This window comes from Ailuropoda melanoleuca, chromosome 2 (genome assembly GCF_002007445.2).
Source record: "Ailuropoda melanoleuca isolate Jingjing chromosome 2, ASM200744v2, whole genome shotgun sequence".
In the NCBI taxonomy this organism is placed as follows: domain Eukaryota; kingdom Metazoa; phylum Chordata; class Mammalia; order Carnivora; family Ursidae; genus Ailuropoda; species Ailuropoda melanoleuca.
In genome coordinates this window covers 92,040,572-92,058,150 of record NC_048219.1, presented here as the reverse complement: position 1 = coordinate 92,058,150, position 17,579 = coordinate 92,040,572, and the positions used below count along the sequence as shown (strand labels likewise).

The 17,579-nt window shown below is 37.3% G+C and overlaps 1 protein-coding gene across 1 annotated transcript in view; it reads left to right on the top strand.

Moving 5' to 3' along the window:
- The window catches only part of UGGT1 (UDP-glucose glycoprotein glucosyltransferase 1), a 126,076-nt gene that overhangs the window by 74,465 nt on the left and 34,032 nt on the right, over window positions 1–17,579 (top strand). The window contains exons 17-24 of the mRNA XM_034641928.1: window positions 3,460–3,580; window positions 6,161–6,259; window positions 7,045–7,068; window positions 7,586–7,680; window positions 9,817–10,023; window positions 11,005–11,136; window positions 11,899–12,029; window positions 14,322–14,417. Coding sequence (XP_034497819.1) covers window positions 3,460–3,580; window positions 6,161–6,259; window positions 7,045–7,068; window positions 7,586–7,680; window positions 9,817–10,023; window positions 11,005–11,136; window positions 11,899–12,029; window positions 14,322–14,417 — 905 coding nt within the window. The remainder of the gene's footprint in view (window positions 1–3,459; window positions 3,581–6,160; window positions 6,260–7,044; window positions 7,069–7,585; window positions 7,681–9,816; window positions 10,024–11,004; window positions 11,137–11,898; window positions 12,030–14,321; window positions 14,418–17,579) is intronic.

Genomic DNA, 17,579 nt, shown 5'->3' with positions numbered 1-17,579 from the left:
CACCCAGGCGCCCCTTATTTGCATTTTCTTAAGGACTAATGAGACTGAGCATCTTTTCATGTGTTTAATTGGCCATTTGTTTATCTTCTTTGGAGAAATGTCTATTCAAGTCTTTTACACCCTTTTGAATTAGGCTCTTTTTTGTTTTTGTTGAAGTGTAGAGTTCCTTTTGTATTTTGGATATTTGTCCCTTATCAGACATGTTTTGCAAATACTTTCTTCCGTTCTGTTGGTTCTCTTTTCACTTTTTTGATAGTGTCCTTTGATGCACAGAAGTTCTCAATTTTGATGAAGTCCAACTTACCTGTTTTTTCTTTTGTTGACTGTGATTTTGGTGTCATATCTGAGAAATCATTGTCAAATCCAATGCCATGAAGATTTTCCCCAATGTTTTCTTTCAAGAATTTTATAGTTGTAGCTCTTATATTTATGTCTTTGATCTATTTTGAGTTAAGTTTTGTGTGTGGTGTATGTAAGGGTCCCACTTCATTCTTTTACATGCGGATATTCAGTTTTCCCAGCATCATTTGTTGAAAAGACCAAAAAAAATATTTTTAAAAGCTACTTATCAGGCTGATTGTTAAAGCGTTTATACAAAAAAAGCAACCCCCCCAAAAAAAAACCCCCAAGAAACAAAACCCAAAAACAGAAAAAGTGTTGGCTAAATTCTATTGCATGCTCCCACATGAATAAGGTAGTTTTGTTAAGGAATTTGTTCTTCATGCAGCTACTGGAATAAATGTGAAAATATAATTTTTATTTGAATGAGTGTGGTTTATTTTCCAAAGTTAAGAATAGTTTAGAAGAAATGATGATTATTTTCCTTGTTCAAGTGATATTAATGAAAAGATAAAAGATAATTCAAACATTTTCATTTTCCAGCATCCATTTAAAGCATTTCTTTTTCAACACTGTTAGGTGTAAAAATTCTGAAGAGTTTCTCTGTTTTTCAGATATCTGTTGTTTAAAATGATCATTTTAAATACACTCCCTTTGAATGCTAGTTTTCCTCTGTTTCTACTTATATTGCCAGTGAGAAGTTTGGTTTCGTTTAGCTAAAGAAAGTTTTATTTGAAATAGTATGACAAAAGTCATATGTGCTCCTATACATATTTAAAAAACACTAAATTGGGAGAATATTAAAGTGTCTAAAGTAAAAATGAGAGTTCTTCTCTTCATCAGAATCCTTAGAGAAATAAGCTCTTTGTGCCCCCATGTGTACAGAAGTATATACTTACATATGTATTTGTTAGCTTATCTTTCTAATTGAATGTATCTTTGCTTTGTGTTTCTGAACATATAACTCCTTGTCAGTGCTTTTAGATTGCTGCATAGTTTTTTCTTTTTAAGAATGAACAATCATTTATTTTATCCCTTAATGTTTAGACATTGCTTGTAGAATTTCACTGTTATTAATAGTGCTGTAAAGAATATTCTCACATGTTTATCTTTGTACCTTATTATTATTTTTTTTTTTGAGAAATACCAGTTATTGGAATTGTTTTGTCAAAGGGTAATGTACATTTAAAACTTTGAACTGGAGTCACTGTAAAAAGGTTTGATATGCAGATGGTGTGAAATTCAAATGTGTATAGAGGTATAAATGTAGAGAAACTTGCACCCATTCACTCTTGTTCCCTTGTCACTCATCTTCTCTTTTGAGAACAACTATTGTGTGTGTGTGTGTGTGTGTGTGTGTGTGTGTAGATGGGCTGCATTAAAAGGTATGTACATTTAAAATTTTGATAGGTGTTGCCAAATTACCCTCCCTGAGCTAGTTAGGCTCCTAGGTGGAATCCGTTCAGATTTATCATAGAGACCAAAGTTATATATGTGGGTGTACATCTATACTAAGTCATCTAGGAACTTTGTAGTCTTTTGAATTGTATGGTTGATTCATATGCTCATTATTAATTTATAGTTTGAGAATTTGCATATGAGTTCTCTATCTCTTGGGATAAGTAGCCACAGAAGATGGCTAATTCGAGTTTCTTAGACTTTACTGTGTATATTTGATTTACATCTGTATCTCCCTGGAAAATTGCTTTAAAATATGGTTTTATATGAAATATTTTGAGTGTGAAGAACTTGCAAATTTCCATAGCCATATACATTTGGCTTTGACATCACCTTCGTGAACTACTACAAATATTTCTATATATCTTCTTAGATATATATGTGGTCCATATATACAATCGAATATTACTCAGCCATCAGAAAGAACGATTACCCAACATTTGTAGCAACATGGACAAGACTGGAGGAAATTATGCTAAGTGAAATAAGTGAAGCAGAGAAAGACAATTATCATATGGTTTCACTCATTTATGGAACATAAGAAATAGCAGGAAGATCGGTAGGAGAAGGAAGGGAAGAATGAAGGGGGGGTAAGCAGAAGGGGGAATGAACCATGAGAGTGTGGACTCTGGGAAACAAACTGAGGGCTTCAGAGGGAAGGGGGGTAGGGGATTGGGATAGGCCAGTGATGGGTATTAAGGAGGGCACGTGTTACGTGGAGCACCGGGTGTTATACGCAAATAATGAATCATGGAACACTACATCAAAAACTAAGGATGTACTGTTTGGTGACTAACATAACATAATAAAAAATTATTATAAAAAAAAGAGGTATGAAAGGGAAGAAAAAATGAGAAATGATTTCTCCTCCCTGAAATAAAATTGTGACTCTGGAAATGTAGCAGTACTTTGATGCCTGAGATTGAAAAAAAAAGCTTGGGGTGATTTTTGTTTTTTAAGTTTTATTTATTTGAAAGAGAGAGTGTGCAGGAATGGAGAGGGGCAGAGGGAGAGAGAGTCTTAAGCAGACTCCATGCTGAGCATGGAGCCTGACCTGGGGCTTGATCTCACCATCCTGAAATCATGATCTGAGCCAAAACCAAGAGTCAGGTGCTCAACCATCTGTGCCACCCAGATGCCCCTTGGAGTGATTTTTATTGTAAAATACATTAAGTGCTTAAGAGAAGGCATTTGGCTTTTTCCTTTAGAGAGAGACTAACTATGAGCAGCTCTCAGGATGGATTTTTGGTTATGGTAACTCTTACCTAATTTGTAGAGCTTCCTTATTTCTGGGGAAGCACAGCAGTGTGTGGAGAGACCACATAAACTTGGCTTTGCATTTCATACTCGAATCTCCTTAGCTCTGTAACTTTGAGTAAGTTACATAACCTTTCTGTACCTCAGCTTCCATCTTTAAAATAGATGTCAATAACAGCTACTTTGTGTTGTTGAAAGAGTTAAAGATAATATACATACATAAATGTCAAGCTGTGCTTGGCAATGATAGGGACCTATAATGTTTAAGCTTATGTTTTTAAGTGTTATCAATACATAAGAAAATATTGATTGTAAAGTTAATGACTTTTTAGTTCCTAATAAATTATTGTTCTAATTCGTTTAACTCTCATCCTGTTCCCACCCTGTTAAATTTTTTTCTTTCAGGGTGAACTGTCCCATGATCAGGATGTGGTAGAGTATATCATGAATCAGCCAAATGTTGTACCACGAATCAATTCTAGGATTTTGACATCTGAGCGAGAATACCTGGATTTAACAGCAACCAGTAAGGAACATTTCAGGAACAACTTTGGGCGTTTTTTCATTTGTGTTTCAGAATCTTTGCATCTTTCGGATTGCAGTGTTTAGAAGATAACCCAAGATTGTGACACAAGTTTATGTTTTAATTCATTTCACTTTTAGTTCATAACATGAGCCTCTAAATTCACAAGAGTTTTCTCCAAAAAGAGAGAAATTCTTCCTGTATAAATCCTTGTCAACTTTGAAAAATATCCATGGTCTTTTTTTTTTTTTTTTTTTTTTTTAGAGAGGGAGGCGGGGTGGGTGGGAGAGAGAGAATCTTAAGCAAGCTCCGCACACAGTGCAGAACTTCTCACAACCCTGAAATCGTGACTTGAGCCGAAATCAAGAGTAGGGTGCTTGGGGCACCTGGGTGGCACAGCGGTTAAGCGTCTGCCTTCGGCTCAGGGCGTGATCCTGGCATTATGGGATCAAGCCCCATAACAGGCTCCTCCGCTATGAGCCTGCTTCTTCCTCTCCCGCTCCCCCTGCTTGTGTTCCCTCTCTCGCTGGCTGTTTCTATCTCTGTCAAATAAATAAATAAAATCTTTAAAAAAAATAAATAAAATGTTGAAACTCTTAAAAAAAAAAAAGAGTAGGATGCTTAACTGACTGAGCCACCCAGGCATCCCTCCATTGTCTTTTAAACGCTAGCTGTTTAAGCCTTTGGTGATGAGACTACATCTGTATTGTTGACTTTCTTACAGTCATAAAGCTGTTAAACAGCTGTCTTTTCTTCATCCTTGTTCTGGAATCAGGTAGCAGTGATGTGGACAAACACCTCAGGTGGTTTTACTCTGAGAGGCTAAGAATGCCTATCTAAAAAATAAACCTTCACTGAGATAAAGTGTACATGCCATAAAACTCAGTCTTTTGAAATCTTATACATTTTAAAGTGCACAATTTTTAGTGTATTCTCAAAGTTGTCTAATCATCACTGTTTAATTGTAGAACATATATCGTCCCCCCCTAAAAGAAACCATGTACCCGTTGGTATCTACTCTCCATTTTCCCTTTCCCTACCTCTCCACACCTGCTGATCTATTTTCTGTTTCGAAGGAAGTTTTCTACTGGGTATTTCGCATAATTAGGAGTTTTCTGTGACTAGCATCTTTCACTTAGCATAATGTTTTTAAAGTTTTATCCATGTTGTAACATGTCCCAGTACTTTTTTGCCTTTTTATGGCTGATTAATATTTTCTTGTATGGATAGTCCACAGTTGGCTTACTGAATCCTCAGGTGGTGGATGTTTATGTTGTTTCACAAGAATACCTTTTCAGGGGTAGCTCTGTGAAGCCCAGGTGCAGTTTGTTCCTTATGTCTTTCCTTGTGGCTCTGAAGGCCATTTTAGCAACCAGCTGGAAATAAGGCGGAGCTGTGGTCACTTGCAGAAGTCTCACTGGGCGAGAAAAGATGGTGTAACAGAGAAATACAGGCCAAGGGCATTTGCTGTTGTGGTGGGATGTGATGCACACAGAGCTCTAGGTGTAGTTGTTACTTTATGGCACCTGTTTCTAATCTACTTGAAACTGAATTCCCTTTCTTTCAGACAGAGGAAGATGTACATCTCTGCTTATGTTTGAAAAAGGAAGTAGTCAGAAAGTGACATAAACTTTCTTCATAGTTAGGTTTTAGCTTTTTACCAGAAGTTTTAATAGAGCAAGTCAAGCAGTATTAGGAGTTTTTGTCCTAAGTTTTTGTTGTTTCCATCATTTAAAATTAAACTGTAAAGAGTTCTCTTTGGAGTATTCATGAATAAGGAGCACAACAATAGTTCTGTGTTTCTGGATATCTTTCTCTACTGAATGTTGAAGTGATCAGCTGTGAAATAATGCTAGTTCACAGTGGCAGAAATGCAGTTTGCCTGGTGAACATTTTGGAGCTGTCTGTGGAGGAGCAGTTGGCATCCTTCTCACCAAGGAGTCATAGTTCCATTGTTACCTACACTGCTCTTGGCCTTCACTGTCCTGGGACCTTCTTAGAAGGATACTGTGTTTTAAGGCTTTAAGACTTTTGGTGCTTTCTCCCCTCCCCTACATGATGTCATGAGCTGTGTCTGTCTTATTTAACATTTCTCTCCTTTTACTGGAATATTGACTGAAAGGATAGTAAGTTCTTGGTATGGTCTGTTGAGTGAAAGGATAAGTGGGTGAGTGGGTGGACAGACATAGAGGGAGGGGTGGGTAATCCATCTATGTGTGGAGGATGGTGATAGAAGAGGGGCATTTGTGTTGGAGTGAATAAGGCATAAGACTGGGGAGATCCTTAGAGGGTTTCTGATACAGGATGAAGACCATATTGTAGGTGGGAAGAAATTACTGGGTAGTTTAGATCAAAGGAATGACTTGATGAAACTGGGATTTTAGCAAAAGTAACTCAAGGGGAAATGAATGATAAGAGCATTGCTTGAAGACACTAATTGTTCAATAAACATGAAACAATAGATTTCACTCATGCATTTTTATAAATCTCATATTATGGACAAATCAGATTATCAGTTGAATATTAACGTTAGATTGAATTTAGGCATGTTAATTATAAATCTATATCAATTTTTTCTTCCAGATAACTTTTTTGTGGATGACTATGCTAGATTTACTGGTTTGGATTCCCAAGGCAAGACTGCAGCTATTGCCAATAGTATGAACTATCTGACCAAGAAAGGTAATCCATTTTAGGCTTATCTTGGATTCAACTTTTTTTTTCTTTTTTTAGTATTTGTAGAAATAATTCAATCTTCAGTGTCTTCTAGAAAGAGATTTCATCATTTATTAATTATTTCTTATAATGATTTGAATCCAGAAAATACCTTTAAAATTCAATTCTTTATGAGGTGGAGTTTTTGAAAATTCATATGTTGTTCTTATAAATTTATATTAGTTATTAAGGTGAAATGAAAAATTTTTTCATGAATCAAAATGTGAAAACATGATGTAAACATGGGTTAATGAATTGAAAATTTGTTTGACTTGCCTCTTCAGGGACAACACTGAGTTAATTTTTTTAGGGGTTGTAAGATAAACTTGGTTGTAGGAATCCTTGTGCACATTTTAAAACTGATTTTTAATATGGAGTCAGTTATTTAGGCTAATATTATGTGAGATTATGTCATTTTAATGGCAGACAGATGCTTTCCCCCTCTGGTCATGCTTATTATCCTTTCAGAGCACTTACTGTCATTTAAGGCAGCTATTTTTATCCACGCTGTAGTCTTGTCCTAGGGAGAATTTCTGCCTTCCCAGATCTATGTAAATAAAAGCTATCGCTCCATTTGGTTCCTCAAGGAATTGGTTCCGAGGGGCCCTGGAACAGTGCTATACCCCTAAGGGGACTGCAGAGCAGAGAGAAGATTGATCATATTAGGTTTATTTAAAATTTTGACTCTTATGGTAGGCATCAGTTATAGCAATGACATTTTCTTCTACTCTTTTTCCTTTACCTTTGTCTAGGAATGTCCTCCAAGGAAATCTATGGTAACTGTAAACTTCAGAATGTTCAGTTTCTTTTCTTAATTATCTTATGTGGTTTCAGGCAATCTTATGATTCAGAATTTATTGACACTTTATTGTGACATTTCTGGAACCTGTGGGTAACAGTAGATAATTTATCACATGCAGATAAAATTTATATAAATTGTATAAACGTTTGCAAAGAATTCTGTTTCAGAAAGTTACAAATTAATATGATTAAAGACTGATATGTTACCCACATGTTCAAAGGCTTTTTTCCATTGTATATGCTAACAGTTGCCTAAACCATAATAGAATTAATAAATGCATGTTCCTAGTTTGTAATTAAGCCACAGGGAAGTTTACCCTGCTTTCATTCTAGTGTAGAGGTTTCGCTACTTTTGCTTTGCATCTTTATTAAACTTGTCATTTTCTTATTTTTTGCATGGTTTTCAGAAATTATTTGGCTTAATAACAACATTGAAATATAGAATGTGCTTTTTTCCCTGCGACTCAGTGTGTTGTTTTTGTTTTTCTACAGATGATTCTTTCATTAGGCCTGTGACTTTTTGGATTGTTGGGGATTTTGATAGCCCTTCTGGAAGACAGTTACTGTATGATGCTATTAAACATCAGGCAAGTATCTACACCTCCATGGTGTGTGCTGATGTTACTGTTCTGGGTGTGAAGTGGGAGTCCTGCTTTATTCATGCTTGACGGAAAGGAGCATTGTTTATTTGAAGGTCTGCCCAATAGTGAGAAAAGAGAGGAGACTGCAGTGTTCTGACTTCACTGAAGGGTATAGATTCTTCTAGAGAAAAAAAAAAAATAATGAGATCCTTATCATAGACAAGTTTTTATTGCGTGACTCTTCATGTTCTTGCTGCAGAGATGCTGCAAAGATCATGCTGTATATTGCATGGGGGGAGGCAGGTCCTTTTCACTAATGGAGGTCTAAATGGGGAAATACTGTGCAGACACCTTGGTGTTCATATAATAGAAGCAGATGTAGGCACACAGAGAGATGCACATGTAGATGGTCTGAAATACACATAGCACATAAGTCGTAGAACTTGAGCGAATGGCAGTTGTGAATGGTTGGGAAGAAGTGGACTCCTCTAGAGAGTGTCATTGTCAGAGAATGAGCTGTTACAGTTCCTTTTCCTGAGCAGTTTCAGATTGACTCTTCATCCAAATTTCACACCCTTCCCATGTCCCCTTGCCACCCTGGGTCCCAAGGAAGATTACTGAAGTACTAAAATATCAAGGTGATTTCAACTTCACTAACATGCTAAGTGCCTTTATTGTCTGGGGGAGTAGACCTGATGGTGTGGCCGTTTCAAAGTTAAATCAGAATGAAGGACAGTAGATACATACGTAAGATTCTAACTCAAATTTATAAATGCTCAAGTGGTTGTAGAGTGGGAGAGCAAGAAGGGAGAATTGAAAATTTTTTTTCTTAAATTACTTTAGAGGGAGAGCACAGCGGGAGGGGAAGGGGGAGAGGTTGAGAGAATCTCAAGCAGACTCCATGCTGAGAGTGGAGCCCTCCACTTGATTTCACAACCCTGAGATTATGGCCTTCACGGAAACCAAGAGTCAGACGTTTAACCGATGGCACTTGGATAGTGCCCTGAGAAATTAAAATTTTTAAAAAAATATTTTAATTGAAGTAAAATATAGAATCAAAAGAAGTGTATAAATCATTGGATACATAGTGGCACAAAGGGAACACCCAGGTGACTACCATCCAGGTCAAGAAACAGAATTGTCAGATTCCGGAATGCCCTCTCCTGCTTGTGTCTCCATCATCCCCCTCCCCATATTTGTTTATGTTTGCTTTCTTTACTCAACACTTTTGAGATTTATCCACGATATTACAAGTAGCAGTAGTTAGTTCTTTTTCATTGTGCTGTATTGTATTGTATGGCTATACCACAAAGTTATAAAGCTTTGTTGAATCTTTTTGATGGACAGTGGCGTTTTTTTCTAGTTAGGGGCTATTCTGAAGAATGCAGCTATCACAATTTTTGTATGAGTCTTTAGATACACGTTAGTATGAATTTTTGTTGCTTATGTTCATGACACAAGGTTTTATGGGTCCCAGATAACTTATGCAACATAGATTCTTACGTTTTTACTCAGGGGGAGATTAATTTTTTTAAAAGACTTTATTTGTGAGAGAGAGAGAGCGTACAAGCAGGGGGAGCAACAGTCAGAGAGAGAGAGGCAGGCTCCCTGCTTTCAGCCGGATGTGGGTCTCAATCTTGGACCCTAGGATCATGACCTGAGCCAAAGCAGATGCTTAACTGACTGAGCCACCCAGGCGTCCCAGGCAGAGATTAATTTTTTGCAAGGATTCTGGAAAGCCCATGTGAACAAAGAAGTATTTGAATAGAAGCCTGAAGATTGGTTGGGACCGAGGGGAGAAAAGATGGAATGGACTTGGGATTTGCATGCCAACTTGAAGCATGGAGTGTGTTAAAATAATAAAAAAAAGGTGTTGGGGAATACAGGACTCTGATGATCTGTAATGGAGCTATATATACAGAGATGGTAAGAAATGAATTTGGAAAGGTAGACTGGGGACCAGTTCATGTAGGGGTTTGAAAGCCTGGCTATAGCATTTTAATTTTATTCTGTATACAGAAGAGAACTGAAGACTTTGAAGAGAGGTTGTATTTGCTACTTAATGGAATATGACGATGTTAATGCCACTTTTTAAGTTCAAAACATCTACCATATAACTCTTATTTCCCATTTTGTAAATAGAAATCCAGTAACAATGTTAGAATAAGCATGATCAATAATCCTAGTGAAGATATAAGTTATGAGAACACTCAGATCTCCAGAGCAATCTGGGCAGCTCTTCAAACACAGACCTCCAACTCTGCTAAGAATTTCATCACAAAAATGGCCAAGGAGGAGACTGCAGAGGCCCTGGCTGCAGGAGCCGACATTGGGGGGTTCTCTGTCGGGGTAAGTCTCTGTGTGTTGCATGGGGCTGCCTTGTTCTGTGACTTTCCACAGAAGTTCATTCCCATGGTCTGATGTGTCTTGTTCATGATTGGGATTTGTGATTTTAGTACTGAGTTTCAGAGGATTTTCTTCGTTTGGAAGAATCTTGCCAAGAAATAACAATTCTGCCACATTCCCCTTACCACTTTTATTACCTTCAAATAAAGTTTTTGTTTTTTTTTTTTTATAAAGATTTTATTTATTTATTAGAGATAGAGACAGCCAGCGAGAGAGGGAACACAAGCAGGGGGAGTGGGAGAGGAAGAAGCAGGCTCATAGTGGAGGAGCCTGATGTGGGGCTCGATCCCATAACGCCGGGATCACACCCTGAGCCGAAGGCAGACGCTTAACCGCTGTGCCACCCAGGCGCCCCTTCAAATAAAGTTTTAAGATATGACTCATATAAGTTTATGTTGTAAGCACAAAGCCATTTGTTTTGTATAGTTTTTAAAAGACAGGCAATATTTTTTTTATTTATAGAGCAAAAAACTGATTGAATTTTCTTATGAGTTAGAGGCTTATGTGTTCTTGATGTGTTCTGATATAAGCTCACCTGTATTCATTATATAAGTTACTATCTTTTGGACTATTTAATAGATTTAAAATTCTTATAAAATGATGAGTATACTTGATGTTTCAGTTAGAAAAAAGGCTCTTGAAATTAGCAAGATTTTAAAATGCAGAATAAAGATATAATGAAGAATAATTTGCCAGTTGAGCAATCACATAAAAGAATAGGAGCAGGAAATAAGCATTACTTGATAAGTGGGAGGGTGGGAGAAAATAGGAGGAGTGGAGAATTGAGACATCATAATGTTAATTCTTAAAATTAGTTCTGACTTTCCATTAAAAGAGTATTTTATGATTTATTCATTATGATTATTCATTTTTATGGCTTGCTTAATAACAATTACTTTTCCTTAATAACAATTACTTTCCTAGGGCATGGATTTCAGTCTTTTTAAAGAGGTCTTTGAGTCTTCCAAAATGGATTTCATTTTGTCTCATGCCATGTACTGCAGGGATGTTCTGAAGCTGAAGAAGGGACAGAGGGCAGTGATCAGCAATGGAAGGGTGAGGATTTTGTCCTGAGACAAACTTGAGCTCAAATTAGATCAGTGAACAGTGTTGGCAGTGTTCTCTTCCAAAGCTAGTAAACTCTTCAGAGTCAAAGGGGATTGGGGCTTATGCAGAGCTGATGATAATTTCTGCATCCTTATTTCAAAGGAGGTTTGCTTTTGACACAAGCATCCTTGTGTAAAACCTTCCTGCTGTGTAATTATGTCCTGCCACATGTACAGTGGCAGTGAGGGTGTAGTTTCTCAGATTAAGTTGATAAGGCTTTGATACATGAAGTATTCATCCCCTGTGTTCATAGTTGTGTAGTCTCTGGTCAGCTTCATTGGTGTAGGCTTAGACTATTTCATGCATATCTGCAGCCAGGGATGTGAGACTGGGGGGGGATATACCAAACTTTCAACTCTTAGCACTGAGGATGAAATCTCTGCTGTCTGTCATTCACTACACTGCATCTCTGGTTTGGCTCTGTTTTTAATATTCAGCTAGAATTGATGAAACGATGTTGCTGTTTTGTTTTACTTCAGAGTTGCTTACTATGAAAATACTGTGAAGTGTACAAGTCTATCCTCTTTAGTTGAGGAATTGATAAGTAAATAAAAAACTGGTTGAGTTGATTTGGGTTTTATTTTCACCTTTTTCATTGATGTTATGAGATGTATACATGTCTTGGGTCTTTAAAGTGATTAGGTTTATAAGATAGCCTGAGGACTTCAAAGGGCTTCTTTCCAAAACCGACCACTCTGCCCTTCTTCACAGATCATTGGGCCACTGGAGGACAGTGAACTCTTTAATCAAGATGATTTCCACCTCCTAGAAAATATCATCTTAAAAACTTCAGGACAGAAAATCAAATCCCATATTCAACAGCTTCGGGTAGAAGAAGACGTGTAAGTTTTGCCTTGGAAGAAATTAATCAGTGCATGTCATAGGGACTGTGTTAGTTGAACTTCTCTCATGCTACCTATTTCATGGTGTTTTATTTCCAGTTTGAACATATAATAATGCTTTTCAGTTTAGGTGTTTGTTTATGCTTCTGTTGAAACAAGTTAATTTATTTAAAGACCTGATTTAGGTTTTTCCATTTTGTTTTTTTCGATGTGGAAAATTTCAAACATATGCAAAAGTAGGGGGGTGAGTTTTTGTTTTTGTTTTTTATTATCTTGGGATACTTTTGTAAAGAGATACTTTCCCTTATCTGTTTCATTTTGTTTCAGAAAGGAAAGTCAGGTTAAATGCTTTTTTCCCTTTATTTACTAGTATAGAATAATGAGTTGTTTCTCTTGCAGCCTTCAAAGGTTAGGATTTTGGTTACTGTTGGTTTTTAATTTTTATTTTAATTCTTTTGGTGTTGTTATTAGCTAATGTATTTTATTCTTCACTATTTTATGTATTTATTTGATAGAGCAAGTGAACGGACAAGCAGGGGGAGGGGCAGAGGGAGAGGGAGAAGCAGACTCCCTGCTGAACAAGGAGGCCGATATGGGACTCGATCCCGGGACCTTGGATCACAACCTGAGCCGAAGGCAGATGCTTAACCAACTGAGCCACCTATAGCTAATGTATTTTAATGAGTTATTTCCCAGTGGAAGAAAATGAAATTATTTAACTGGTCCATGTACCTGCTGTATAACTAGAGCCCATAGGTCATATACACATGGTTTCTATATTAAATATCAAATGAATGTAGTTGGAAGGTGTATTTTTATGTTTAATTTTTTGAGGAACCATCATATGGTTTTCCACAGAGATCATACCATTGTGTTTCCCATCTGTAATGCATAAAGGTTCCAATTTCTCCACATCTTTATCAGTACTTGTTATTTTCTTGGTGTTTCTGTTTGTTTGTTTTGTTTTGTAATAACCCACTCTAATGGGTGTGAAGTGGTATTTCTTTGTGGTTTGATTTGCACTTCCCTAATGATTAGTGATGTTGACAGCTTTTTACATGCTTATTAGTCATCTGTATATCTTTGGGAAAATATCTTTCCAGTACTTTGCACATTTGTTTTTTTAAGTAATCACTTTACCCACAGTGGGGCCGGAACTCACAACCCCAAGATTAAGAGTCTCATGCTCCACTGACTGAACCAGCCAGGTGCCCCTACTTTTCACATTTTTTTTTTTTAAAGATTTTATTTATTTATTTAACAGAGAGTGAGCACAAGCAGGGGGAGCAGCAGGCAGAGGGAGAGGGAGAAGCAGGCTCCCCGCCAAACAGGGAGCCCAATGCGGGGCTTGATCTCAGGACCCTGATGCGGGGCTTGATCTCAGGACCCTGGGATCACAACCTGAGCCAAAGGCAGACGCTTAACAGCTGAGCCACCCAGGCACCCCAACTTCACATTTTTTTTTTTAAAGATTTTATTTATTTATTTGACAGAGATAGAGACAGCCAGTGAGAGAGGGAACACAAGCAGGGGGAGTGGGAGAGGAAGAAGCAGGCTCATAGCGGAGGAACCTGATGTGGGGCTCGATCCCATAATGCCAGGATCACGCCCTGAGTTGAAGGCAGACGCTTAACCGCTGTGCCACCCAGGCACCCCCCCAACTTCACATTTTTAATTGTTTTTTAATTATTGAGTTATAGGAGTTCCATGTAAATACTTTGGGTATCGATCTCTTATAGATAGATGATACGCAAATATTTTCTTCCTTTCCATAGGTTGCATTTTCATTCTTTTGATAGTGTTCTTTTGTGAGTAAGTTGGAGGCTATAAAATTTAAAGGTGGTTCTGGTTTTTTTCTTCATCTCTTTCATATATCCTCATATATCTTCATGCTGCAGAGTTTAAGAGCCTTAGTGATGTATTGATTTTCATCTCAACCAATAATGAGGCTACAGATAAAGAGGTTTCCTCTTTCTTCAGTGGCTTTTTTTTAGTTATGCCCTTTGTTCTGGCCTAGGAAACACTTCCTAATGCAAATCAGGAGGTGTTCCTATGACTTGAAGCCATCATATCATGGGCATAGGCTTGGTGTGGTGTGCCTTTGGACCACTCCCTCTCTTTATGGAGTCTTATAATTGCCAGTTTTTCTCTTGCTTATTGGTGTAAAGTTCATATGTTCTTCAGACCATCTTGTTGGCATTCAGTACTTAGGCTGATTATATTATGTTCAGCAATGATTGGAAAAACCTTCAGTTAAAGAGATGCTAAATTTTCACCAACTGTGTCTTTCAGGGCAAGTGACTTGGTAATGAAGGTGGATGCTCTCCTGTCAGCTCAACCAAAAGGAGATGCAAGAATCGAGTACCAGTTTTTTGAAGACAGCCATAGGTACAGAATTAATATTGAATTTATGCATATTCTTGAATAAAATCTTAAGGCTGCGTTTACCTCATCTCCTTTGTTTTTTCATATGCAGTGTGTACGTAAATTCTTATTAGGATGGAAGATTTGTCCAGTGTGCAGGTTTCATATATACTCATTTTCATACGTCAAATTCATATACAGATCTCAGTTGCATAAAAGTTGACATTTACTTTTAAATATACCTGAAATAGTTCTGACTGTACCCTTTCAGAAAACAGAAAGCATTTAATGAAACAGTTGTAGTTTTCTGATACTCAAAAATAAACAGGTTGTTAGGGCACTTGTATTGTTCATCTTTTATTGAAAATGTTTTGTTTTCAATAAATAAAAATAAGTTTAGCATTATGAAAAAGCCCTTGCCTTTTGGTTTTGAGTTTTTTATTTGAAAAGTTTCAAAGCTAAAGAATAGTTGAAAGGCTATTACAGTGAACACCCAAATATCTTTAACCTGTGTTCACCAGTTGGTAACATTATGCCTCATTTATCTGTCATCTGGGTGTGGGTTTCTGCATATGTGTGTATGTATAGTACATACAATGTGTATTTATGTTTTTGTACAAACTTCTATATACTCACATTTTTTCTGTACCATTTGAAGGTCCATTGCAGACATCATTACACATCATGCCTGAATCCCTCAGCTTGTATCTCCTGATCGCTAGGAGTGTCTCCACTGTTGGCACACCTCAGAGATTTTACAGTGACATTAAGGAGTACACAGTCCATATTCACGTTTCTCCAAGGCCCCAGTAGTGACCTTTGAAAACTGTTATGTTCTTTAATTTGGTCCAGATCACACGTTGCAGTTCTTTGTTGTGTGTCTTTTAGTCTCCTTAAATCCAGAACAGTTCCCTGCGTTTTTTTGTTTTTTATTCTTTGGGTTTTTTTTTGTTTGTTTGTTTTCTGTTTGTTTGTTTTGTCTTTTATGACACTGACTTTTTTAAGAGTCCAGGCCAGTTATCTTGTAGAATGTCCCATAGTCCGGGTCGTTTACTCACAATTAGACTTAAGATTAAGTTGTCTTTAGGAAGAACCCCTACAGTTGATGTATGTAGCCAGGCAAGGTTATATATCTTGATTGTGCCTTAGAGGCTTTAGATATTGAAGCCTGCATCCTACTCCTTTATGATTCTGATTTAATTAGTCTGGGGTAGATTGTACTTTGGTTTTGTTGATCCGTGCTTTCTTACAGCAAGTTCTTATGGGGATCAAATTTGACCAGACTGTTTGATGATCCAAGCTGGAATGGAGGCCTTCTCGTTTCTCACTGGCTATGTGTCCTAACTTCTTACATCGCCAGTGGGTGAAGACTTCTATGGCTCCTTGCTAATCCTAGTTGGATTTTGCCCGTTAGCACCCATCTTCTCATCCCTGTATTCTTTCAGGAAGTAACCCATCTAGTTATTACCACAAGAAACATATTTCCTCATTGGCTTGCTATCCTGTTTGCCTTTCATGGCCAAGATAGTGAGTCCCGAGCAAGAATCTCTTCCCTTTTTAGAACATCGTTTTCTCCATGAGTCTTATATAATTAAAATGCTCTAATTATAAATTCTATTATGAGACAAATTATAATTAGAGAAATTCTTCTTACTGGGGTTATGTTAGTTAAATGAGTGTTTGTTATATTTAAATCAGAAGTTTCTTATTTATGTGAGAAATAAAAAGGTCTGAATTATTGCTTATGTATATCCTTGCCCTAAAAGTGTGGCTCACAGAACAGCAGCAGGCGTAGCCTGGGAGCTTGTCAGAAATGCAAATATATGGCCCCAGACCAGACCTCCTGAGTCAGTATCTACATTGTAACAGGATCCTCCCAGGTCACTTTAGTGTACCTTAAGATTGGAGAAGCACTGTATTCTTTGATGTTTGCTCTACTCACTATGTGAAGATGTATATGACCCCCAAATCTTGTTTCGGTGTCTGTCACTTTTGGCCTTACTCTGGTCTTTTCTCTGATATAGCAAGTATATTTCAACATGATATTGTTAGTTTATACTGTTCTCCATTTCCATACCACTGTCCCTCTAATCTTGGCTTTTCTTAATCTTTTTTGTTAGGGAGATATGCGGTGGTCAAAAGGCCACACAGGGTCAGTTTCTGGTTATGCCTGTTGCAGATCACTTAGAACACTGGGTCAGAACATTAACATGTCACACAGAACTCTACCCAGACCTGCCAGGTTCACAGGTTTTGGCCTGGGCGTGCCTCAGATACTATACTCCGCAGGACTCTTCTTCGGAACTTCTGTTCTTCTTCCCTTTGTGAGAATTTACATAATGCTATTCTCTAGGGAGCTTTTTCCTTCTGGAATTCTAGAGAAGCACAGAAATCCAGGTTATCTGAGGGCAGTGGCTCTCCTACTTTGGCTTTTACCTAGAGAGTTTGTTAGAGGGCGGATTGCCTGACCCACCCCCCGAGTTTCTGATTCAGGAAGTCTGGGTTGTGGCTGACAGTTTGTTTCTAACAAATTTCCAGATGAAGCTGGTCTGGAGCCACACTTTGAAAACAGCTGTATTAGAGTTAAAAAAAAAATGTTATTTTGGAATAATTATTGACAGCTGGAATTGTTAATTTTATCAAAAATTGAAAACATCTGCTTTGATAACAGGCACAAAGCTATTTTGATGGTTATTTCCAAAGCAGTTTTGAAATAATCTTCATCACCATTTAAACTACGGTTACCCAGTTTTGTTAGTTACATTTTATTTTGTACTTTTGTTTTCCTCCCACTGGATAAATGTTCTTGCACAGAACAAGAGTGGCTAGCACCAGAACTACATTAACACACTGTTCAGAGCAGACAAAGATAGGCATTGATTTGACCAATTAAGTTTTGGAAAATTGGATGTATTTTAAAATCCTTTCAAGTTTATTCCTTTTCAAAATATATCAGAGGCTCCTGCTCCTCTTAAGTCATCTGAGTCAGTATGACTTCGGAGGGAGGCTGTGCAGCTGGAAACTGCAGATGGGAAAATGTACATTCTCCTCAGAAATCCTAGAGGTACAACCCAAAACCTAAACAGCTGCTGTTTTTCACTTAGTAAGAAGACAAAATATGTATAACTTAATGTCCTCGTAAATTGACTCGGTTCTTTTGGAAATGTGATTGACAGTACATATTAT